Below are 25,546 nucleotides of genomic sequence, written 5' to 3'. Positions count from 1 at the left end.
TATCTTGTTTTTAACCTGCTTCTAGGTTGTGTTATTTTTATTTTTAGTTCAGCATTAGGCTTTAGCATCTCTGAAAGTCAAGCTGTTATATCATTTTAAAGCATTTTGATATTAAACTTCTTGCAGTATTATTAAAATAAATGGGTGTTTTGCAGTGTCTTTTGGCATAATGTGTAAGGTCAAACTCTAACTACCCTTTAGTTTAAGGTACATTTGAGACATGTAATTCTACTTGCTTTATCCCTGTTCATTTAATAACCGTAGGAACTGAGGACTTGCCGGTAGAAGAAAGGGTTCATCAGTACCAAGACCTGTTCTGTTGTTTGGTGGTGTCAGCAGCCAGGGACCCTACTTGATGCAGTTGATGAAGTTCTTGGATGCCCTGCTGCATCAGTGCTCCAATCTTTACAACCTGCTGCGATCTAACAGAATGGCCTGGTTGACTTTGTGCATGACACAAGGAATGAAATGGTGTCCTAGCCAGTCACTCTCCAGCATGACAGGTGATAGGGGTGTCTGAAGTGGTTTCCTAAAAGGCAGAGAACAACCTGAATACATGTATTCTGTGTTTAAAAAAGCAAACAAACAGGAACTTAATGGATTTTGTTCTTGTGTTTGTGATTCTTCCCAGTTGCCCTCCCAAACTACAAATATTGCTTGAACCATGTTTGGAAGAAATTCCTGCATCTGTAGTTTGCCATTTCGCTGTCTAAATGCTTACTTGGGTTAATGATTTTCTGCTATTGAAATTCCTCCTCAAAACTACTTCTTTCCTTTATTTACCCATCTACAAAAAGTACATCATCTGGCCTTGTTAGGAGTATATAATGGCTATCACGTGCTGCATCTGTAGAGGTATGCTTTTTCACTATGAATCTAAGTGTCGGAGGTCAACTCAAATGGTTATGTGAGACAGCTCTGTAGTGTGTTTTATTCTTTGTAGTAGAGATGTAGACAGAAGTTAGACAGCCCTCTTCTATCTAACCCTCAATCCTGTTTTTAAGTGCAAGTTTGTTCTTTTCTTACTTTTGAGTCGTGTTGAAGCATTAAATTAAAAACCAGTCAGTCCATCTATGATAAGCAGCTCAATGGCTTTGCACAGCAGATACTTATTTATTAGGTAATTTCTTTTTTTTTAATCTGACACCTGATATGTGAAATTGGGAAAGACTTTCTTTTAAACTTCCAAGTGCAATCTGTTGCCAATTCTTATTTTCATTTATAAATGACTTAAAATTAAGATCTCTCTCCCTAAAGTTAACATTTCTAACAAGTATGAAGAGTTTTGTATTTTTTATGTCCTCCTGGAGTGAAAAGATCAACTGCAGTATATCTTGGACTGCTCTTGAGACAAGGAAACAATTACATTTCACATTTCGATGGTTATGGATTTATCATGAAAACATGTAATATTCTTGTTAAGAATTGAGGTACTGTATTGTAATTCATGTTGTATTTGTTTTCTCATTGTTTTCATGTTTGGTTTTATATTTATAAATCACTGCTTGTAATTTAATTCCAGAACAGGAAAATTTACAGATTTGTTTATCGTGTTAATCTGAGTTACCGTGCTGTTTGATTCTGTTCTTTTACAGACAGAATACCATAACTAAATTTAAAAAGGTTAACAATAACATAAAGATAGAAGCAGTAAAGTGCATTTTCCCCCACCATTTGGGTTACTTCCTTTTTGTAGTAAGTTGCTACTTCCCTTTCCTCCTCAGCTTTAGCTGTGTTGTACCACAGAAGTGGGAAGACTGGAGCTACCCAAAGTGTACTCAAGGTCCTAGGTGTATTAGAAGTGATGCTTCCACACTTTGGTTACCCTGTTTCCTGATTTTACTAGCTTTTTTTGGTAATTGGGACACTTTAATTTGCTCCTGGAATGGAAGTATGAAGACCAAGATTTACAACTGTTTGAAAACCAATGCGAGCAAAGATGTGTTGCTTCACCTGACTACTGTCTGGGCTGTAAATAACAGCCTCGTTTGTAACATTTAGAGGGATTTTATGCAAGTCTCTACTTTGACAGCTCAAAACTTGGTACATGATTTAGCTGTTAATAAAAACTTACCTAATTGGCTCACTAGATATGTATACTATTTAAAACACCTCTTTTTTTTGCATTTTAAAGTGGCTGTGGAATTTGAGATGGAGAGAAAATACCCAAACAAAGGAGATTTCTGGATAAATGTAATAGAATCTTGCTAGTTTTAACCCAAAATCTGCTTTAATAGACAGGGATACTTACGTTTTGTTCTGTTTTTAAAAAAAAACCAAACAGGTTTAAGAAAATTGGACCTGGATAGCCAAATAGGTCACGTTTCAATGATGCAGAGTAACAGGGAATAAAGGCCCACCATATTGCACTAGGGCATTTTTTTTAAAAATGATTCAAGTCCTCCTATGAAGTTTGTAGCACCTAAAATAAAAGCATTTTTCAAGGACACTCCAAAGAATCTGAAATGTGAAGATGAACTTATATATTTAAAATTAATTTTTTAACTTCTGCTGATCTGGGGTTCATGGTTGTGTGGTGGTGAGTAGGGATTCTCTCACAGGTCCTCTTCTACATGCTGCCTTCATCCCTTCTTCTTGGAGAATGTGTTATTTTTCTGGATGAATTTAATCCTTTTTGCAGATGTGTTGCCCTGAAAGTAACTCTCAGGCATGTCCATTGTGACATGTTTACTCTGCCATGCTAGGACATTAATATGTGAGACTCTTAAAAAGCATATATCCTTTCTGCCTCTGTCTTTGGCAGCAGTCGTGTCAGCAGCTGGGGGCTGAGGTGACAGCCCTACAACGTGGCTGCTGTGTTACCATCATCTAGGAGTAGTCCTCTGTTACATTGGAAGAAGTGACATGGCTCAGTGCTTTGCAATTTTCAATCACTAAGGCAGTGTGTATTTTGGGAATTGTCATTCATGCAGTGTTCCAACAGATTCCTGAACAACAGTGTCCATCTAAAACTGCCAGTCTTAAGACTCCTAGTTTATTCCTCCCCTCTGCTGAGTTGTTCAGAATAAAAACTTGGATCTGAATATTCTTCTACGCCTCTGAATGTTTTACTTTGAGGGTGTTCTCTCAAAGCACAGAGCTGGTTTCCAAGTGTTTGGTTCCCAGCACCTGATTCTGTGCATTTTTTGATGTATGCTTTTAAATAGGGTCTCTCCAGTGTGTTCCGTCCTTTGCCGCTAGCTGGGTGGGAGAAATGGGTTCTCCAGAGCATCAGTCTCTGTCTGCCCTCCTATCTATAAAATGCAGCTCTGACCTATGGAGTTGGCAAGCCTTCATTATGTGATTAAAAAAGGTGTCAAATACTATGATAATGGCAGCTATATGGGTATTTAAGAAGAACAGATAGTTAAGCTAGGTGATTTTCTAGTGACTCAATTGCCATTGAGCTTAGAGAAAAGATTTACTGCTGTTTAGTGAATTTCTGTTAATTGCACAGATATAGCTTAATGACAAGTAAAGATAAAACAGGGTCTTTTAACCTTGACTGAAAGTGGTAATTTGTTCCAAATTTAAAGGGCAAGGTTGTATTTCTTTATTTCTTTGGTCTGGGGACTTGTGGGTCTCGTTGCTCCTAAAAATACTCCTGATTGATAACATAACTGAATTTGTACTTGGAAGTATCGCAAGATTGTATCCTTATACAGCTTGGACTCTGTGAAAATCCAGCATAGAGTTTAGTGGTGGATATCGCAGAGCGTTTGAGTTATGTTCTTGGCCTTTACAGTGATATTTTGTGCTGAAATTTTGATGTTGCTGGTATCTCTGATGGCTAGCAGTCTATTGAATAAAGATAGTTCTCAAAATTTTTCAAGGGGGGAAATAGCAGTGTCTGCTGGCAGCTTTCCATTTATCACTCATGAAGTTTTATACAATCTGGTTACTAACTCTTTGAGTCTGGAGAAAGTACCGGTTTGAAACTGATACAATACAGATAAGTAAAAAGAGGTATCAAAGGATGCTTATTTCTATGGGTAAAAAGAAAAAAAAAAAAAAAAACCAAACCATTTTGATTTTGTGATGAAAAGTGCAGGTCTTCTAATGCAATTTATATAATTTTGATCAACATGTAGTAGAGTATTTACAAAACAGGCAAATCAATAGGTGTAAATGTCACAAGTGAGATTGTTCATCACCCTGAGCAAAGCAAAAATTTGTTTTCATATGAATGAATCTGTTCAGTGCTAGAGACCATAGACACAGTGCCAGAATGCAGATGTGTGATAAAACAAAACAAAACCAAAAAACCATACTCTATTTAAGGTGAGTTATGGGATAGAGTTGAAAGTGAAACATGGATGAGAATTCAGGGCAAAAATGTGCATCCCAGGCAAAGCAACCTAAGGAGGAGGCACTGGAAAGTTTTACTGGTTTTTATGTGTGCATTTGCTCCCTTTAACAAAAAAAAAAAAGGAAAAGAAAGCCCTGAAAATTAAATAACATCCTTTTGACAGGAAGCTATGTAAGTATAACAGTGCAGACCTGTATTTGTACCACACATTTAGACCAGTCCTGCAAGATCTTAAGACTACTAACATTTTAAATAATACAGTGGCAGAGCATTTGAGGACAAGAATATCCCCTTAGTGTCATGAAATAGCAATAAAACCACAGTTAACCCCAAGTTTCACAATACTGAATTCAAATAGCAGTAAAGAGATGAAGAAAATTGTATAGTAAACATATGATTATTTCCTAAATTAGATAACTGGTGGTGAATTGCTTCTGCTTTTATTCCGGGCAGTTGGAGGAGAAACTCCCTGGATATAAACTTCTTAAGTGAAAATTAAGAGTATCATTTGGCAAAGAACTTGGTCAAGTGAACTATCCGATGTTCATAGAGCCACAGCAAGGAATATGAGATGCCATTGATATCAAAAGGAATTCAGTAAGGTTAGATGGCCAGCTAGGACATCTCGCTGAAAGACAGGATGCCCACTTCTGTGAAAGATCGCGAAAGCATAGTGAGGAGAGTGGACTTACTGTGGAGCTTCACTGGAACCCATGGTGAGTGCCTCAAATATGTACCAGTTCAGTGATCTGCAGTATTAGCATGGGCACAGTAATCCTTACATGGGGCAGAGGGAACAGGTAGGGATGTCATCGTCCCCTTCTGTTGATCTTAGCTATGTTATTGGCCGTAACATGAGGAATTGGGCCGTAAAACTGGTGGAAGTTCACACGTTGTCTTGTTCATAGTTCCACTTCTCTCTCTCTCTCTCTCTCTCTCTGTTTTGAAATCTCCTTTTAGCTACCAGTTAATGAAATATTAGTGAGATCTTTGTTTCAAAAGTTATATTCTAGTTCTGTAGTAATGTTACACTAACTGTAAATTAAAGAGCAACTGTCTAAGCTTGCTGTAAAAAAATTGTCAAGAAAATATCTCCATTTTAATGTGTTGAATAACTGCTAGAAAATATTTTCAGTTTAGAGGAATCCTTAAACAGAAATGTGCAATTCATAAGTCTTGGATTTTACTGCAGCTGTCAGTTCTTTCTGTGACATTGGGAGGCCATGTATTGTGTCTGCCTTAATTTATGCATCTACAAGATGGAATGATAATAATCTCTTAGGAGCACTTATAAACTTTGCCTAATGTCAATGGATCCTTTGAAAGGTTCTGTAAATGCAAAGCGCATTATGGGAGAGGAAGCAGCTTCCCCAGTGTTAACAAGCAACTACCTCCCTTTGTTATACTAATTTTAGCTCCAGCATTACTTTGGCTTAAAAAAAGAAATAATAATTTGGCTTATTAATTCTGACTTATTTTATTTTTTTTTTTCCCCTGAGGAAGGGGGCATGAGGGTGGCCTATGAAACTCTCCAGAGAATTTGAAGGAAATTCAGGGATTGGTTCATTAGTTTTAATTTGAGGTTGCTTTCAGATCACATTTTTACTTTTGGCTGCTTATCAAGTGCTACTGTTTGGTTGTGTATATGTATTGTAAATTAAAAGCCTGTAAAACACATTTTGTTTCCCAGTGGCTTGATTCCAATGATATTTGAAAAGTTAATACCTACCCAACTGATGTAGACTCTAATTTGGGTGTTAAAGCCATTCAGGTTTCAGTGGCAGAGTGTTGAGGTTTTGCTGCTTGAAAAGAATTCTTGTACTGGCAGTTTCAGCAATATTCTCCTTTTGAAGGAGCTACAAAGTAAGAGTATTTTAATTTGGCTCCTATGGTAATTATGCTCTCATGTTGCTTCTGATTTTAATGGAGTTTAAAAACATTGGTTATATCAATAGCTCTTTTGCTTTCTTTAAGAAGTCAGAGTCCAACCAGCAAGGTACATTTTTGAAAATCCAGTTAGCAGAGAGACACATTCTTGGATGAAATAGAAAGGGAAGATGAATTTTGCATAATCATTTGTGCAGTAAAATTCCCAAAAGATTTAATTACAGGTAGTTAAACAAATTAGAGATTGCATGCTGAGAGCAATAAACAAAGTAAAGACAAAGGAGCACAGAGGTTTGGCAGAGTGATCGGAAACTTCTGTCCATGAATAGACTGTAGTACTTACTATCTCCATTACTCCCAGCTTACAATGATACTTCCTCTTCACTTTTTTTCCAGTTGATCAAGGCATGTAAGTAATTTCACATAGAATTTTCTCTCCTAGTTGAAATAATGCTTTATGCTTTCAGTTTTCGAGATAACTGCTAAAGAGTCATTTTGATTTTCATCTCTATCCCCCCAACCATAACAGAACTATTTTTTTCTTCCCTTTTTTTTCTCTTTGTATCTTAACACAAATTTCTATATATAGAGATTTCTTTCTTTGAGAAGTACAGTTTTTCTCAAGTGACCTAGATGTTGCTGTTCTGCAATGGCTACATAATTTTTTTTTGTTTTTAAAGGCAGAGTCACAAATCTTCATAAGAATTCACAAACAGTCCTTCTTGTCTGCATGGCATCAGTGAGCTAGTTGAGAGTTCTCTTCCATGCATGTGCATATGTATTCAAACAATTTCCAAACAATGAGCTTTGCTTGAGTCTTCTTGCATAACTTTTCCATTAAACAGAACGGGTTTTGGAAAATCCCAGAAAACTGTAGCTAAAGATGTGGTGTGTCTGAGCAGGATTTTTATAGCACTGAGCTATAATGACTATTCCCTGTTACAGAAATTCTCATGTGTTGCTGCATTTCTCAATTATTACTTTTGTGCTCAATTTTTTTTTTTTTACAAAAAATTAAAGCTGCAGTAGAAGCAGACTGTTTAAGATCGTAATTTCACACAAGCTTGTTCTTTTACAGTACTCTTAGCTATTTCTTTTGAAATGATCTTCTGTGGAATACATAAATACCAGCAGAGATGCCCAACTCTCTTGTATGTTTGATGCTTTGTATAGCAACATTAAAGTGTTTTGAAAAAGCAGTAGTTAAGAAGTGTTCATGAAGTTGTGTTTGTATATGAATCCAAATCATTGAGTAATTTAATTTTCATTAGTGACTACCAGTATTATTTGTATGTAATTGTTCTGGAAGTAACTTCAGGAATCTGAATAGTTATCTGTGATTCCTAAAATCAACATCAATGTATGTTGCTGGAGGAAGGAGGAGGAGAGTAGTGTGTGGTTTGATGTAATGGTTGGATATAGGGTGCAGTTCTATGTTGGTGGTTCTGATTTTGTTTCACTAGCTGACTTCTAGGTTTGGTTTTTGAAAGCAGTGTTTTTTCAAGTGCATGACTGCAGTAGAGAGTCACTTTATGTTCTGTGGATTTGCTGCAGTTTCTTCTCTCAAAACAGTGTCTTTCGTGGTAATTATCTAGAAGAAGGTTCTCTACGGCTGCATGTTACAAGGATCTCATGAAAGAGTAAATGCACACTGGTGGGGTTTTTCTCTTTGTGCAGGAGGACAGCTGTTAACCCATGTGAGCTGTGGTTTCCAAGGAACTCAGCACTGGATTTTGAGGTCTTTGCTGACTGTTTAGGGGCAGATATTAAAGATGTGTGAATGTAGTTCAAGTTCAATTACCTTGCAGTCTTTGCACAAATATATTTGAAAATCTGGTTTAAATGGGGTCGTATTTAATATGCTGTGAATCCATACACTGAATTTCTTGAAACCTTGGTAGTGAAGCTTAAATTTCTTCAAGGACTGATGTGCTGTGAAATTGTCATGGTTTTACTTCAGTGTTTATGGATCTAGTTGCTGTACCCAAAGCCATAGACCAGAGTTGGTAGCTCAGGTCTGTACAGAAAGAAAGGGAAAATAAATGCCTGGCATAGGCATTTAAGCCATTCAATAGGAAACTTTCCAGCAAAGGTCCATTTCTAGTTTTTAAACACTGTTCTTCTGAAGTTTGGGGTTGGTTTGTTTGTTGGATTTGTTTTTTTTTTTTTTTTTCTTTTTTATTTCCTAGGTTTCAAGACAAAAGCCTAAAAATTCCTTTCTTTGCAAACATAACAGGCGTTGGTACCTACTTTTCACATCCTTCTCCTTTTACATTCAGTAGTTCAGTTGTGGTATCAGTCACTGAATCTGCTGCTAGCAGTTGTCTGAATTTTCTCCATATACTTAGTAGGGTGACCTGCATTTATTTCTCTCCTCTGGTTCTGGAGGTTCAGTACAGGTTGATGCCTACCTAGGGGGTGAGTTGGTGTGCACAGTGGTTTACGGATCATGGTCAAAGTATCATATGCTTATAAAGGATGGGAGAACACTCTTTTTCATCCCTAAATACTGGAGATGCCTCACTGAGGGTTTTTCTGTGCAAAGCTGAACAGACTGTGAACATCACGTTAGACTTGCAGCATATTTCAACTACATGGAAGTTAATTGGAGCAGGGACTGGAATTGTGTTTTCCCAGTCCCAAGTAGCCAGTACCATTCTTTGTGTGATGTGATGAATGTGTGAGTCTAAACTTGCTGATCTAGAATGCTTTTCAAAACTTACACATTCTCCTTAGTCCTGACTCTATCAAAAAATACAGAGCACTCCTATCCAGGAAAATTGAAGAAATTTAAGTCTTATTAGCTTGGAAATTCTGTTATGTGGTAGTCTTTATCTCAGTAATTTCTACTGGATTACTCTAGGATGAATCACTTAACAAAATTTCAAAATAAGATTCATAATAACCATAATAGTGTGCAAAACCTGAATGTTTCTCCTTAATACACATTTTAATGAACTACTTAAACACATTGCTGATCTACAAGATAGAGGTGATTCTGTTATGTAGTAGTCTTTATCTCAGTAATTTCTACTAAATTACTAAATTACAGATTAATTTGTCATAAATATGATTTTGGTTCCCATGATTTAGTGTTAGTTTAATATCTGTGCTTTTAACTTCACATCACATCCTTGTCGAAATGTTAGAATTCTGCAGAATGTATTCAGAAGGGCTAAAGAGGATAAGCTAAAGGAATGTAACATGATAAAGCCTCAAAAACAATATAATCTCCTGTTTGAGATAATCACTCAGATTCTTTTAGTAGAAGTGACAAAATGGATATTGCCAACTTTACTCAATTTGGAAAAGTGTTGAAATCACTTAATGAAGCCTGTCTCACCTGTATAAATACAACCTAATGCTGTCCAATTAAATTAATTATAAATTATAAATTATAAAATTATAAATTATAAAATATATAAATTATAAATTATGAATAATAAGTTAATTGGCTAACCAATTAAAACAAATATTCTGAATTTATTAACATCAATGAGAAATCTATTGACTTTAATAGTAAGGGGTTGTCTTCAGGACAAAGGATTTTAAGTCTTTGTGAAGTGAATGACACTTTAAAAACTTCTGTTAAATGAATGACACTTTTGTATGTCATTGTTCAGAAGCATGTAATATGTTAATAAATTGGTTAAGATAAAATGAATTGTTAGAAATTTGTGTGGCAGTGATTTTTTTTTTTTTTTTTCCAATATGTGACCTTTAACACTGGGAGGGAAGTCATCGTAGGAATTGGACTCTAAAAGATAAAACAAGTGTATATAAACTCTGCATAGCAGTTCGTATGCCTAGAATTTATAGAGGATTCTGGTTCTCCTTGAGGGAGAGTTGTAGTACAAGGATCCTCAACTGAATTAAGATATAAAAATAGGACCTTGAAGTCCTGCAGATAAATAAGCTTAAAAAATGATATCTTCTTTCCCCTGCCTCCTTTTGGACATGACTATAACTTTTTAGCATGTTCTTCTGATTTGCATAAGAGGATGGTATCTGTTAATTTTGTGTTGATCTTGTACACTAAACCCCCTCCCCAAAACAAAAAGCTTTTACAATTAAAAAAGCCCCCAAACTATGACTTCAAAGAGTTACAAAACCATTTGTAGTGTCATAGTTCAGAGCTCTTGGGGAAAGGGTGATTATTTCTTCTATTTTGTGTTTATGATAAATTGAAGCAAGCTTCTTGAGCTCCTGGAGAGAGGACTGCAGCAGGGGAAAGAACTACTGTGTTCTGTGAGGCTGCACAGCAGCGAAGGTTTTGTGTGTGTAAAGATGCAGGCATATTTCTCCTCACTCTTCTCTTGCTGGTTTTTCCCTGCTACCTACCCAGAAATTTTCTGGTTGTTTCTGTCTAAACAGACATCTGGAATTTTCATTTCCTCTTAATCATCTTTTGGACATGGGTAATCAGCTTTTGAACTTCAATTCAGTTTAATGCACACTGAGGGAAGCACGTAGAGTGGTCTTATGGGATGTGTTGCGCACGTGTGCACAATGGTGTGTTTTCAAGTCTGGCCAAATATACTTTGGTAGAGTAGTAAGATGGTGCCTTTTGTTAAACTGTTGTACCTCTGCTTAAATATGATGAGCTTTTCAATGTAAGTGAATTTAAACAAAGTTACTTCTAGAATTGTGCTTTATTCCAAGATTACCTTTAGAATACCTAATGAGTCTTTCTGTCTCTGCCTCTCCTGTCAGTGGCACTTTTTACAATGTGACTGTGAAAATGTAATGAATATGATAAATATAACCATAAAAGTTTCAGCTTAATAAGAATTTGCTATTGTTTGAAAATCCAAATATTTCAAACAACTTTTTTTCTTCTTTTTCTTTATTTTTTTCCTCCCTTGTAAAGAAAATGCAATGGAGGATTTGAAAATGATCTTCCTGTAATTAAATAAATAGCTTGTCTGGGTTGTTGGCTCTTCCAAGGGAGAAAGGATGATACCAACATAGAGGGTAACCACATTCGGTGTCAGGACATATCTTTCCTTTTAACTGTATATATCCACTCAAGCAAGGACTGTCTGTAAAATTTTGGAGAACTATTCATGTTGAGAGTCAAAAAGCTCAAGAGTTCAGTATCCCTTCTACTAGAACTGTTTTATTTTTGAGAGCTGTTCTATTTTCACCTGTTCATAGTAGACCCCATCACTGAATCTCACTCCGTTGCTGTTAATACACTAGCAAAACTCCCCAGGCTCTCCATCATGGAATCACAGAATGGTTTGGGTTGGAAGGGACCTTTAAAGGTCATTCAGTCCAACCCTCCTGCAAGGAGCAGGGACATCTCCAACCAGATCAGGTTGCTCACAGCCCTGCCCAACGTGATCTTGAATGTTTCCAGGGATGAGGCATCGGCAACCTGTGCCAGTGCTTCACCACCTTTATTGTATAATGTTTATTCCTTACATCCAGTCTTCTGAATCTACTTCTTTCCACTTTAAAACCACTACATCTTGTCCTATCACAACAGGCCCTGCTGAAGAGTTGCTCCCCATCTTTCCTGTAGCCCCCTTTGGGTACCGGAAGATCGCTATAAGGTCTCCCCAGAGCCTCCTCTTCTCCAGGCTGAACAGCCCCAACTCTCTGAGCCTGTCCTCATAGGAGAGGTGCTCCAGCCCTCTGATCGTCTTCATTACCTCCTCTGGACCCTTTCCAACAAGTCTATGCCATTCTTATGTTGGGGACATCCATCTGAAAGTAGTGGGACAAGCAAAAATCATGTTCAGATTCCAAATAGACTACAAAATGGCTAATGGGATGTCAAATACAGACCCTCTTGTCTGCAAGTCACAAGATGTTTTCTGTCTGTCTTTTGGAAGCAGATGAAAGTGCCTGAGTATAAAGCCTTTCTACTGGCTCAAAGCATCTGACATATGTAAGTTCTTGTACAGCAGAGCAAAACTTAGGCAGAAAAGACTGAAATCCGTCACCACGTTTCACTGAATGCTGGTGCTTGTGGATTTGAGGAAAAAGGAAGTTCATCTTGTATCCTTTGATGATTATTCTGTCGTAGTGAATAAGATGAGTATTGCTTTTCCTTGAAAAATGTTTGGGAAGAGGGGAATAATCCTGTTTTTTAAATTACTCCTTTTGCTTGTACAGTATGAGCTTTAGTTCATTCCATGAGTAGTGTAATCCACTAATACTTATCAGCCTAATCGTTGATAAGCATAATACAAAATAATAATGTACAAATAAATATACTGAAAAATGCAATATTTTAAAATTAAATGTATATTCTAATACTTCAAAACCCAGATTTCAAGAACTGTTTTTGTGAAACAAGTGAATTTTGTATTTCTCCTTTTTTTTCTTAAAATTGTGCCATTAGCAACTTGTCTGAGGATTTATTAGTTCTTGCACCAGTTCTAAACACATTTTTTCAGAGTTCTACTTTAATAGTGAAATTTATTGTTGTTATGTTTTTTGATGTTGCTATTTCTTCTTGCTGTAAAACAAAAATTTGTGCTAACCTTGCTTAAGGAGTTGTTTTTGCTGTCAGATATCTCAGTGATATCCCCTTGTCGCTTGTTACTGATCTGTATTTTCTTTTTTTCCTATTGAAAGGAGAAAGTTATTTTTAGGAAATGGGAAAGTAAAAAGGCACTTACCCAAACTTCTTGGAAACTACTATGAAGTGCGTGAGTTTTGTGTAGTTTTTCTGGTTCCAGATTTCTGTTTGATGTTGATATTTATAGCAAAACACTACTGTCTACTTGTCCTCAGAGCTTCTGAATACTCCTCTAGCTTTGGCAGGTCTGCTCCATGAGAAATGCTTTACCTGCAGCGTGGAGGACTGCTTGCTGTGGGAGGAAAAACACTTGTCACAATGGTACTAGGCTTATTCTGGTTGAGAGAGATAAAATAATGCATGTGTGATTCCTCTGTACCTTCCAGCTGCTTTCAGGAGCTTGGGGAAAACAGGGGCTGTGCAATTAAAATGCCCAAGTACAGGGTAAGAACTTCAGTTGACAGAAAGTTGTTTGATTTTGGTGAAGCTCATAGAACTGTGCTGTTTTTAAGGAAAAGATATTATTTCTGCAAGTTTTAAGAGTGCTAAATTTCATTTAAATGCTGTTGTTGCTTATAGTTCTATAGACTATTCTATTTATCACTTACAAACTTAAAGGACACAAATAATTTCATAACTGTAAATGGAACTGCTTGCTTCCTGAATATTAAGAAAGGCTGCATGCAACTGCTGGTTCAGATCTGCACTCAGTTTTGTTTATTGGTGTCAACATCTTTTTTTCTTATGATTTGACAGTTTCGGAGGAGAAGAGTTTGTGGCAAGTTAGTGTTTCAGTTACTTGTCATACAAAAAGGAACGGGAGTACATCATGATATGACGATGTCTATTTGTTTTTGTGTATCATTTAATGTAGTCTTTTATTATCATAACTTTGCCCTTCATTATGTCCCATGTCATATCAGGACAATACTTTTATGGTGTTTTGTTTTAACTCAAAAAAAGAATTTTAAAGCTGTTAACCATATTCTGAAGTTTCTCATCTTACCTTCAGAAGAAACTTTATAAGCCAAAGTTTCGTTGCAAGCCGATGAGTCACACATTCCTGTGTGCTGTGACCCTTTTGAAAACAGGGTTTAAGACATTTTGTGCTTCATTCTTTAAGAAATGTTATCCAGTAGCTTGAAAGGCTGAGGTCTGAGAGGAGACAGAGTCTGAATCTTCAGGTCTTCTGAAGCTAAATTTGGCTTTGTATGGAAACTATGTGTATTTGAGAGGGAAGGGACAGATTGGACGTGTGTTATTATTATTAAAAGGAGTAAATGGGTGCAAGTTAGAGTTTTTAGGGAGGTTTTTTTTTTTTTTTTGGAAGAATTATTTGTGGAACGAAAAAAAGGTACAAACAAAAAAAGATTCAGCCCGGGTAATTGTTATAGCTCATGCCATTTGAAGGGACTGCCTTGGGGGGGATCCTGAGGGATAACCCAAAAAATGTAAGATGTAAATCCTGAGGAATACCAAATTTTTAAGAGGAAAGAAGAGCCAAATGAGACCAGTTACACTGGTGGCTTTTTCATCCCCTTCCTAAGTATCCCCTCTCTTGACTCGTCTGAGACAGCTCTAAATTTAGAAAACATCAAAACACAACATTTCTGAAGGAGCCCGCAGACGTTTAAAGATGTCTTTGTGGAAGCTTTGGAGTTCGTTCAGCAGCCAGGGAGGACGGCGGTTGCTTGTGCTGGAAGGCTGCCACTCTGCAGCCTTTGTTCGGCTTCCTTTGCTGTGTAAAGCATAGAAGACAGCGACCAACATTGTTCTGTTAAAAAGTACTTGTGGAGGTGATGATTTCGGCTTTGGAAGTTTGATATGGCAGCTTAAATACTCTATTTCCCATGTCGCCTGCCCAAGTTGTTGTTCGGACTGCCGATGTCGTGTGTCTCCCCTGCCCAGGATGTTTGGCTTTTATTCGTATTTTCATTATTGTTAGTTTAATAAAATTATTTTCGAAGCCTTTTCTCTCTCTTTTTTTCCCCCGAAGTCTTTTCTCTCTGCCCTAAAAGAAATAACCTGATATAACTCAAACTTTCCCTAGTCTGTGCTTGTCAGTATTCTTCATGTTTTGTCAATTTACCATTTTGTGAAATCACGTGCAGGTCTGTATTTCCTAGTAGGGTTTAGTTTCTGGACAAAGCTGAGGAAAACTCTGAGGAGTAAGGTGGAGAAACGTTCTTTACATAGGTGTGTCTTATGAAGCGATGAGTAATGAAATGGCTTGGTCCATGTTCCTGTTCCCTGGTGCCTCTGACTGCAAGAACTGCTTTACCCATTCTACGCGAGTGGTTTCACCGGAAGGGCTCCCCCCTCGCACAGGACCCCCGTAGTGGGGTTTTCTGACTTACGTTCCTTTTGGCTTCATTACAAGTTTTTATAAGACTATTTTGCAGATCAGTTTCTTCCAGCAGCTTTGTATGTCTAGCATTGTCAGAAACAAAGTCATATTTTATCAGAAAACCTGTCTGGTGTCTGTGATCAGAGAACAGCTTGCTTGCTTCTGAGTAGTGGTTTTTTGTTTGTGGTTTTTTTTGGTTGTTTTTTTTTTCTGTTGGAATATTGTGAGCAAAGATATCACGGATGCATCAAACATAACTTTGCCCTTCTGATCAAAAACTTACCAGTGCTGCTAACAACAGTCTATATCACCTTCTTCCCTCAAATCCAACTGAAATTAGCCTTGTGGTGTTTGCACTGGGTTTTTTTGTTTGCTTGTTTTTAAAATAGCAAGATTTTATGGGGGACTTAACCATCTGCTTTTTCTGCATCTGAGAGATTGATGAATTTGTTCATATTAGAGTTTGAGGGAATTTTAAAAGCAGTTGCATCTAGCTAATTGTGAGGTTTTGACTGTTTGATAACATGTTTGGTGTTAAGTAGAAGTACACTGATTAAGTGTTTTAATACTAGTTGCTGCCTAAGGTATTTCCATATTTTGTTCTATTGATGTTTTGTTGGAATTGAAATTATTAACATGCTTTTGGAAAAATACAGTAAATTTTTAGGTAAGTAGTCAGTAAATTCTGGCTTTTATTAGTGTAGATTACTTTAATGGTAATATGTTCTTGTCCATGAGGAAAAAAGGACATACTTCGTTACGCGATGTTTTACACAAAATACTTCAGTGGTGATCTATAGAAATGTGACCGACAGCCTTATGATATACATACCTGGTCTTTACTTAAGAGATCTTTTACTCAATAAGCCATCTCAAATATGTTACTTAGTCTTTTGGATGAGGACAGGAATACACAATTTAAAAAAAAAAAAAAAAGTTCAGAAAAAGGAGATGCTATGATCCCATCATGGAGGAGAACAGAAGTGACTGATCTAGTGCTGTGTGAGACAACTGCCAGAGGTGTGTAAGAGCGAAAGCATCCTCTTTGTACTCAAAATGCCTTCTTCACTGACTGTAACAGTTCATGAAGAAGGTGAACGTCCCGAAGTTCTGCCATGGCTGATATATCCTAAGCGTATGTGGTAGGATGCCCGTGTTCCTTGTGAACCTAAACCTCTAAGCTAAACACATTTGTCAGTTGCTTTGAAAGCTGCAATTCTGATGTTTTTCACTGCTTGTTACTTCCTTTAAATTGAATTGATTGTCAGTGTTTACACTGCTGAAAGTTGTACTCTGTGCCTTCTCTGCAAAGAGGACTATTTCTGTGTCGGCAGGTTTTGGTGAAACTCCCTCACAGGTGAGCTCTTCCTATTGGAATTACATTGGCAATGCCGTTGCCTGTGCCAGGGGTGCTGCTTAAATCTTTCCTAGGACCTCGAGAGCCCTTACAGGAGTTTTCTGGTTTCACTGACCTCAATGTGTCCACGGCTCTCTGTGTAGCACAGGGATTATTCCTGCATTCTCACAGGGCTGTGTGGAAAAGAAGTCCTACCACATCAGTGATTATTAGAAAATAAAATGGAGGTGGTTTTTAGGTGTAATTGCCCACATGTTCTAGTCCGAAAAATATCTACTGCCTTCATGGAAATTGGGTTATAATTGCTTTAATTGGTATTGAACTTAATTATGTGAAAAAGAGGGGCAAGCACCACAAAGTGTTCCTGAGCTGCGTGAAGTATCTTAAATGAATTTGTCAGTCATCTTGATGCTGACATTTGAAATATACTGGATTAACTTCTGTTTTTATTCAAAGGAAAGATAATGCTCTAACTGATTCCAAAGATAACCTGATACCAAGTGCTTTGATCCCCCCCGCCCTTTTTCTTCCTCCTTTGACTGGACTGCTATGAGAGCAGAGAAAGAGGAAGGGCACTGGTGCAGCTTTTGGCTGGAAGATCTGAACAGAATGGAGAGAAGTGATGGGAATATCTTTACATATGGTTGAAAAATTAAAAAAAAATTACAAAACAAGATGGAAGTGTTTGATTTATTTTTTTTTGGTGGCAAAATGTTGGTAAATAATAAAATCCTAAAATAATGTTGTGAATCAAAAATTAGAATAAGAATTTAAGAGTGTATCAGTGTTTTGAAGTGTTTTTTTCTTTCTGATCTATTTGTTGGTAGTATTTGTCTTCATGTAGTCGCATAGTACCATCTGCTCTGTCTCTGAAATCTCAGTGAGAAGACCTTCACAGCAAGCTTTAAAATGTCGTTCTGTACTGAGTACCACTGAGCATTCAAACATAAATCTTCTCAGTTCTGCAGTTTCTTCCTCAGAAAAGCACGTCTCCCTTTTAGTTCTCTGAATTATTTCTTAATTCTTAGAATTGTTTGCATTGCATATATAGATATATAGAAGATAATAAGCTCACTTCTGATATAATAATGGACTTTTGTGTTTTCTTATGTGTATTGTTCTGCAGGTTAAAGTGGGGGGAGAAAAAACAAACCCAGAACTATCATTGACTGGATAGATTTTTCAACATGAATCGTGCTTTTAGCAGGAAGAAAGGTGAGTAATTTAGCTTATATTCCATGGGGAACATATATATCCTGTATAAATTCTTTAGAATATCAAGAATTATACTAGGAAATGCTTATGAATAATTACACCTAATTAACTAGGTAGAAACAGGCAGCCTTCCATAAGATGTGCAGAGCAAAGCATTCTCGATTGATCGTTATACAGCTTTCTGAATTGTAAGGCTTATGTTGGATTTCATAATATTTTCTTTATTGAGGGGTGTATATATATATATATATATAAAAAATACACACTTATTTTTGTTTGTTTTGTTTTGTTTTTTTTTCCTTTTCCTGCACACACCAAAGGATGTACTAGAATGATTTAGAAGTTCTAAAGTATTAGTGACTTCTGTATTTATTTTATATATTCATATATATTCATTGATTTCTTATTCTTCCAAGAATAAGAAATGCTATTTTAGAAAACTGTATTTAATATATTTGAAATATCTCATGGAGAAGAATATCTCTTACCTTTAAGAAGCTATTCTGAATTTGTAGCCATCTGAAATGGTATGGTTTCCAAAAGAATATCTAAACCATAAATACTCAGTTATGTGTGTTTTTTTTCTGGATTGGTTATTCTTTTTTTTGTAATCTGCTTATGATTAAACATAAGTTTTTTCAGATGCAGCATTAGAGATGCAGCTTTTTTTACTGGAAGCTTTGTTGCCACTTTCCACATTTGTTTGTAATGTAGAAAATATTCAGTAGGTCTAATTTCTTTATTTTTCATGTTTGTTCTAGAGATCCTTAAGTGTGATACACACTGAGCTAGATCCCCTGCTTTAATAACTAGGTGTAAACTCAGTTGGAGTAAGTGCAAATGTTTTGTATATGTATGAATTCCTGCTTTGGTATCAATTTCAAAGCTGAAAATAAAGGGCATCTGCCATACCTTATACCAACATGCATCACTGCATCCTTCCATGTCTAGTACCTTTATTTGTTAAAGCTAGATTAATCAAGTTAATGTAAGTAGTCCACAACATCAGTGGATACAGCTTGATTGCAAAAGGAGGATACGCTTTATTCACAAAGGCTACAAATCCTGATGAGAGATCATTTGGTACCACAGTGGATGCTGAGGAAGTAAGCTAAAATCCATAGCCCATGCTCTTCCTAACCACTGGTGTATTTTCTTGTGCAGATATTTGTAACAGCTCTGTCAAGAGGTCTGTACCTACCAGCTGCTTAGTAGTATTGCCTAGCTTCTTTCAAATAATTTGAGAGACCATTTCAATATTCTTTAATTGTGGATTGATTCATCACAACTGGGAAAGAAGCTTGGGTTTTGTAGGTTTGTTTTGTCTAGGTGACCATATAATTTTTGCTTTTCTCTAATGACTTATGATAATATTTAGAACTTGGCCTGCCAAGTTTCAGAAACAGACCACTTGTGTTTTATGGGATGTTTCCTTGGTGTTTGACTTTCACCCAGAGCACTAAAATGCTCTTTCACTAATTCTCATTGCCCGTGCCGGTGTCTGCATCTTGCCTTTATGGTCAAATTGTGAAATTGTATCCTCAGTATCTGGGATCATTCGGGGCGACTGGATTCATTCCTTTCTGATTTCACCACTACTTTGTAAGAAAATTCTGACTGACCTCACCTGAATTCTTGGAATTTCAGTGTATTCAAGGGCATTTGCTTTGTTGTTCAGTTGATTTTCTGTGCTATTCTCTTTACCCTAACAAGGAAAAATTATCATAAAAGAAGTTGTCAGTCACAACGATGTGCTATTACTGTGGATTCTTATAAATTATTCAGAACTGGAGCAACCAGTTAAATACTGCCATTAATTTATTTTACTCGTAATGCACACATTTCCATTCTCATATCCTAGGTAAAACAGAAATTTGTTAAGCAATTGTCAAGAATAAGTGAAAATTACATATTTTTGTGCCAATTGAAGTTCAGGAAAGCTTGGCTGTATCAACATTCCTGTCTAATAACTACATTTAAGAGCAGGATATTTTGAGGCATTAACTACGTGAGTAGTGCTGTGCCTTCCCTAGCAGTTCTCTCTAAATCCAAATTAGTCTCCTGGGGCTGCGCTGGTAGGGTTTGTGCTAATTTGCATCAGGCTGTTACCTTGGAGCTACATAAACAACCACCTCAAATATACAGGATTGTGAGGGGAATTTAAACAGATGTGAGTGGTACTTTCACAATAGCCAAAGGTTATCTGAACTGTGCAGACTTAGAGAGTAAGTGTTCTCTGACCTTCATTGGCACCATGAGTTTGCAGTAGCTTTTCAATGCAAAGCATATACAGAAGGTATACGGCTAGTGCCGTAGCTCCTTATCTTCTTGAACCGGGTGAGACTGGTGGTGACATGATGGCTGGAATGACTCAGACTGGGCTGTACTTGCTGAAAAGCTTGGTTCTTGCTCCGTCACCTGATTCAAACAGCAGAACTTTCCTTCAAAGTGCAAGCACTCTGTGTAAATTTATTTTTAAGGGCTGTGATTTGAGCATGAAATGGCCACTTCTGCTGACAAGGTTACAAGGTGTGCTGAGGGCTCTGACCCTAAAAACAGCTGGTGCAGTCGTTGCCAGTCTGAGTCCCGGAGATTTTGCACAAACCAGAACTTCTTCTAACCTGCACATTTTATGTTTGTATTCTAGTTATATTTATTTATTGTTTGATAGACAGTAATTTTAATTGAAGGCTTAATTGATGTGCTTAAATCTCCACTTGCATATGAATAAAATTAAGCTGTTCATCTTTCATCCTAAATAACAACAATCAAAAATGTAAGAAAACGTGAAGTTTAAGCAAATTCGGCTTATTTCAGGAGGTACTTGCAATCCTGAATAAACAGAATCTTTTGGTAGTCCAGGTTGTAACATCTGTTATCCTCAGCCATGAGCTTGTATAATAGGGAAACAAACTTTATGAAGTAATACTGACAAAAAATAAAAAAAAGATAATTTTTGGTTTAAAGCTGATGTCAGCATCTGCTGAAGTTGTATGTTTTAATGTGAAAAAAATGCAGTACCTGTTCAAAATAAAATAGCCTTTCTATTGACTTCTGTAGAAGCTGGTTGGACTACCAATTACATATGTTGTGGAGAAAATGTTCTGTTGTAGCAATATTATGTGACTGTATGAACTGTACCAAAAAAAATAGATATTCTCTTTTCCATTCCTTGATCAATGAGTGCAGTATACTCTGTTGAAGAGATTTTTATTGATTATCTTTTTTTTAAGGATCTCTTTTCTTCTCCCACAAAAATAAATTTAAAGAAAAACACCGTATGTATTCTTGCTGCTTTGTTATTATGGCAAAGCTTGTGAAAACATTTATATTTCTATCACAGTATCAGAAGCTTGTTTTTGTATGCTATCCAGGTTTGGGTCATGGTTTCTGAAGATTCCTGTTAATTTTTCATTTATTTTTTCCTTTAAGTCAGGTGTGTTAGCAGCTCACTCTGAAATATTGTAGTGCGAAAGGCCTGTAGTGCAGATAAAAGACTTTTAATCTTAAAATAGGTTTGCATTTTGATAATTTCAGTCTCTCTTTTAAGCAATTTAGTGATATTAATGTAATTCTCCTGTAAGAGATCTTTTTAAGTTCTATGTTTTAATGTAAATTTTTCTCATTATTAGTGTATTTGTATCTAAACTGAATTATTTATGAAGGAGTGGACAGATGCATTTAATTGGCAGGATCTGACATATTTTAAAAAGGCAATCAGAGGTTATGGGATGCTCTTTTATGTGAATGGACTGACTATAATGTGACCTTTAATTTCATTGTAAACTTACGCTGTATTCCAGAGATGACGAATGTTTGGTTTTAATATATTTCTTTTTCTGGATGAGTAGACAACAAGTGAAGCCGTGGAAGAGTGAAGGAGATAAATATAGCCCTAAAGCAAGTATTTTCATTATATGGAAGAGTATATTTCGCATCAGTGCTGTAAGCAGGCTGTTGTGTACTGCACTTCCACACTAACAATGATGATAAAAAACATAAAGAATAGATGCTCCTATACTTTAAAGGCATATAGGTAATGACAATGTTCTTCATTGTGATCTTCCGATATTCTTGTGGTTGCACTTTGTCCTCTCATAAAAGCTCTTGTCCCCTTCTGAGAAAAAAGAAAACAAAACTAGGTCTAAATCTTCTCTGCTCCCACACACAAAAAAAAGCTTCTGGTTCATGTTTGTTTGTAGGTTTTTTGGTTTTTTAAATAAGAATTTTTCCAACAGCAAAGTTTGGGAGGAAAAGAAGGGTGTTTTTCTCTATACCAAATACTTCTGCATTCAGTTATTTTCACTTGTCACACAAGTCAGTCATCTTAATACTTTCACAATACCTCCACAAAGAGCTTTTGTGTATTCTAAATACTACTACTTGTGTTTTGAAGTATGGGGTCATGTGGAAAACCAATATTCAGTGACCAAGTCCCTTTTTTTTGGATTGGTAACTGAGGATGTTTTTTAAAACATCCTTTGTACTATTCTGTTGTTCTCAGTAGACTATGGAGGTACCCTTTCAAGTACACCAACAAGGAGGGTTGAAGGATTACTACCTTAATTTGGCAAGGACCAAATATTCTTCTGTTTGTGGGACAAGTGGCTAGTCCTGCAGCACCTGTGTGTTTTCATGCATTTGTATGCAACTGTGTATGTGTCTGTTTATATTCTGACAGCAGAAGAAAGAGATCTAATTGCTTACGAAAGAAATGATTACAGTTTATCTTTAGAGGATGCATAGCTATGCTCTGGAAGCTTTCTCCATAGGATTCATGTTCAGTCTGCACAGATAAGCCTAATTTTTCTTTTCTTTTTGTTAAAATGAGTATACGAAGATAATTTCCTGTTGGCTATTTTATTTGCTTTATCTTTGGAAAGGTATTGCAGAAATGATCTTATCTGTCGCCTGCTTTATAGAATATTCTAGGCAAGTTAACAATTATATTTACCACAGTAACTATTTGTTGCTTCTGCAAAACCTAAGGAGCTCCTTTTAAGAACATACTCACACTGCTTAGCCATAAAGCACTAAATACTGACTTTTGAATAGGAACAGGTATTGAAGGAATCTTAAGCTTTTTGATTTCTTCCCTATTAAAATGTATGCAGCTTAATTTACAGGTTGTTAAAAGATTTGCACAATAGTTTGGCAAGCACATCTTTTGAGATCTACAAGCTAATAAATCCTTCATGTAAGTTGTTACTAGTGTATGAAGTTACATAGGTAACTGCAAGGTAACTGAATGAATGTTTAGTTTAAGACAAGATTTATTATTCTATGTCAAATAAATTTGGATGTGTACCAACCATACTTCGATAGGGATCACAGTGACTACTATGTTTTATAGGACTTTGTCCTATAAAGCTCTTGGAAAATTGCAAAGAACATTAAAATATGTGACTCAGGAAAATACTATTTTGTGAAATCAAATCTTTTAGGTACGTGAAAGGATGTACCTTAAGTACGTAAGCAAGAGGAAGCTACAGATATGCATACTGTAGTTCTTGAATGGCTGTTGTCACTCTTCTTTCTTCTCTTTCCAATTTATTGGCATGTTAAAAAAAAACAGTTCCAATTAAACTTTTTATTACATTATTTAAATCTTCCTGAATTAGAAAATTTAAATTCTGTTTTAACTGTATTTGAGATTGCCATTTCTGTTCCTTTTGCTTTGTTTTGCCCTACCAAATTGACACTTGTAATGTTCTTACTTAAACAGTTTACAAGTCTTCAAAAACTTGCCTTTTTAACAATTTTGGACACGCTTAATTGATACTTTTCCAAATTTATTTAAAGTTATACTGGAATAGTTGACTGAACTCTTGACTCCAAAAGTGAAAGATGGAGTTGGAAGTTTGATCTGTACATACTTCTTAGTGAAAACTTGTGAAAATGTGATAACTTAAAATAAATTGTGCTATACTAGTAATCTTTTTCAACTTCTTTTATAAGCTTTTATCAAAGACACAGTGTAGCTCTTCTGGTGGCAAGACAACTTAAAAGGTGCAAGCTAAATAGCTCAGAATTTTTTTCATGTTTTTCCCTTCAATTTAGGAAGCTGAATTTGTTAAATTTTCTAACATTAACAGATTAGAAGTGCAAAAGCAAAGATCAACTAATCATTCATTAGTTGCACTAATATATTATTTTTATCCTATTTTCCTTTCTTGTCAAATTCTACATACTAGCATCCATATCTTAAAAATATATAGGTTAAAATGCATAGGTTATGCAGTGTGTTACTATTTGAGGAAATGCAAATATTTGACTTTTTAAAATTTTCTAACTATGCCAAGCCAGCATTCTATGATATCATTTTACTGTTTTAGTAATCAACTGTTTAAAACCATTCATAAGGTCCTAAATATTACAAGAGAAGGACACAGAAAGGCAAAGCGTTCTGCAAAGCTCACTCTGTTCTAGGGAGATACAGCTTCATTGTCTTGGCAAAGAATAACTATGCCTCCAAAGAACATTTTATGTTCGTCAAAAAAAAAAAAAAAAAGGAAGAAACAATAAAAGTAATTATTTTTGAATTATGTATGTTGATGGGTATTTGCCTATATGTGCTTAGGACAGAATCTGACTCATAATTTCAATTGCTTAATCATAGTAACCTGGTAATAACTTTAATAAATTGCCACTATTAGACACACAGATTGTACTCGATCGTGCCGCGGAAGGTGGTTGGAACAAATACTATAGCTGAATTATAGAAGACTATGGGTAGATTCATGTTTGTTAATAACGTTTAGGTATTGCATTCAGATGAAAACACTGGTAACAAGCAGTACGGTGTCATGGCTCAGTGTTCATTTCTTGCCTGCAGCAGTCAGGAAGAGAGATTTTTACCTTGTTGTCTGACTGGCAAAAGGGAGGTTTATGAGAACCTACCTGTATGTTGCAGTGCAGGATAAAGGAAGTGATTTAACAAGATGACCATTCTTGTATGTTCCATTGTGAAGGTTTTCTTTATTTATACAAAAATATATAATCTAGGAAAAATGAAAGGTATAGGTATGTATATACACACATTTAAAGCAAATAAGCTCTGTTCCCTGAGGCACTAATACCTAGATGTAGCATGGATCTTATGGGATGCTCTCCTCTTCTTCAGGAGACTGCTATTAGGCTGATTGTCACGTAAGATCTTTCTCTCTATAGCAAGTTTTGTAAAGCAGGAAGAAAAGACAGTTCCAAGATTTCTTCTCTTCTGTTAGCCAGGAAAACATCCATTGATGTCAAAGAGATTTTGGTTCAGTTAAGAATAAAGGCTTTTCGTTTTTACCTTCTAGAAATAATTGTATTTCCACTGTGGCAGTGAAAAAAAAAAAAAAGTTAAAATCAGAGTCTTTCTCTGCTCATCACATTAAATGGAATGGCTCCTAGGTCTCATATGCTTTGATAAACACTTTGGAAACATAGTTAAGCGGAGCTGCTTTTAATAGCCATGAATTAATAATGAGAGCGGGCTTTAGGGAAGCAGTTAACTAAAGTTGCACTACTGAGCGTTGTGTTACCATTTAGAAATAGTTCATCAATGCCTCTGCTGAATCCATTCTGTATTATCTGTGGGCAGTAATGTGTGGAGAAATTAATCTCAAAGGGAGAACAATTTCTTGGCACTGTTACTGCTTTCCTTTTTGGTAGATGAATGGTCAGCTGTGCTGTTATCTAACCTCATGTCATCCTCTGCTAAGTGCACCACAGTTGTTCTGGATACTTTATGAAGTCCCCGAGTTCAATGACTTCAACCTGTGATTTGTCAGCGCCTTGCTTTTCCCTGGCTCTCCCAGTGCTGCTGAGGCCTCTGAAGTGGCTCACACCAGTGCTCCCAGATTGTGTGATGACCAAGTGTTTGATCTGAAATGCAGATTGTAAAGGAATCTTTCC

General features: G+C 36.2%; 1 protein-coding gene across 7 annotated transcripts in view; it reads left to right on the top strand.

The window, feature by feature from the left end:
• The window catches only part of GULP1 (GULP PTB domain containing engulfment adaptor 1), a 175,148-nt gene that overhangs the window by 75,595 nt on the left and 74,007 nt on the right, over nucleotides 1–25,546 (top strand). For 6 of the 7 annotated variants that reach the window (XM_086751405.1, XM_086751408.1, XM_086751409.1 and 3 more), the window contains exon 3: nucleotides 17,559–17,647. In XM_086751405.1, coding sequence (XP_086607531.1) covers nucleotides 17,620–17,647 — 28 coding nt within the window. In that variant the 5' untranslated portion in view covers nucleotides 17,559–17,619. Of the gene's footprint in view, nucleotides 1–16,414; nucleotides 16,433–17,558; nucleotides 17,648–25,546 lie in introns of those variants that run through there. The other variant, XM_086751406.1, reaches the window with a different exon arrangement.

Source organism: Chlamydotis macqueenii, chromosome 6 (assembly GCF_036417535.1).
Source record: "Chlamydotis macqueenii isolate bChlMac1 chromosome 6, bChlMac1.mat, whole genome shotgun sequence".
NCBI lineage: Eukaryota > Metazoa > Chordata > Aves > Otidiformes > Otididae > Chlamydotis > Chlamydotis macqueenii.
This window is presented reverse-complemented; position numbering and strand designations above follow the sequence as displayed.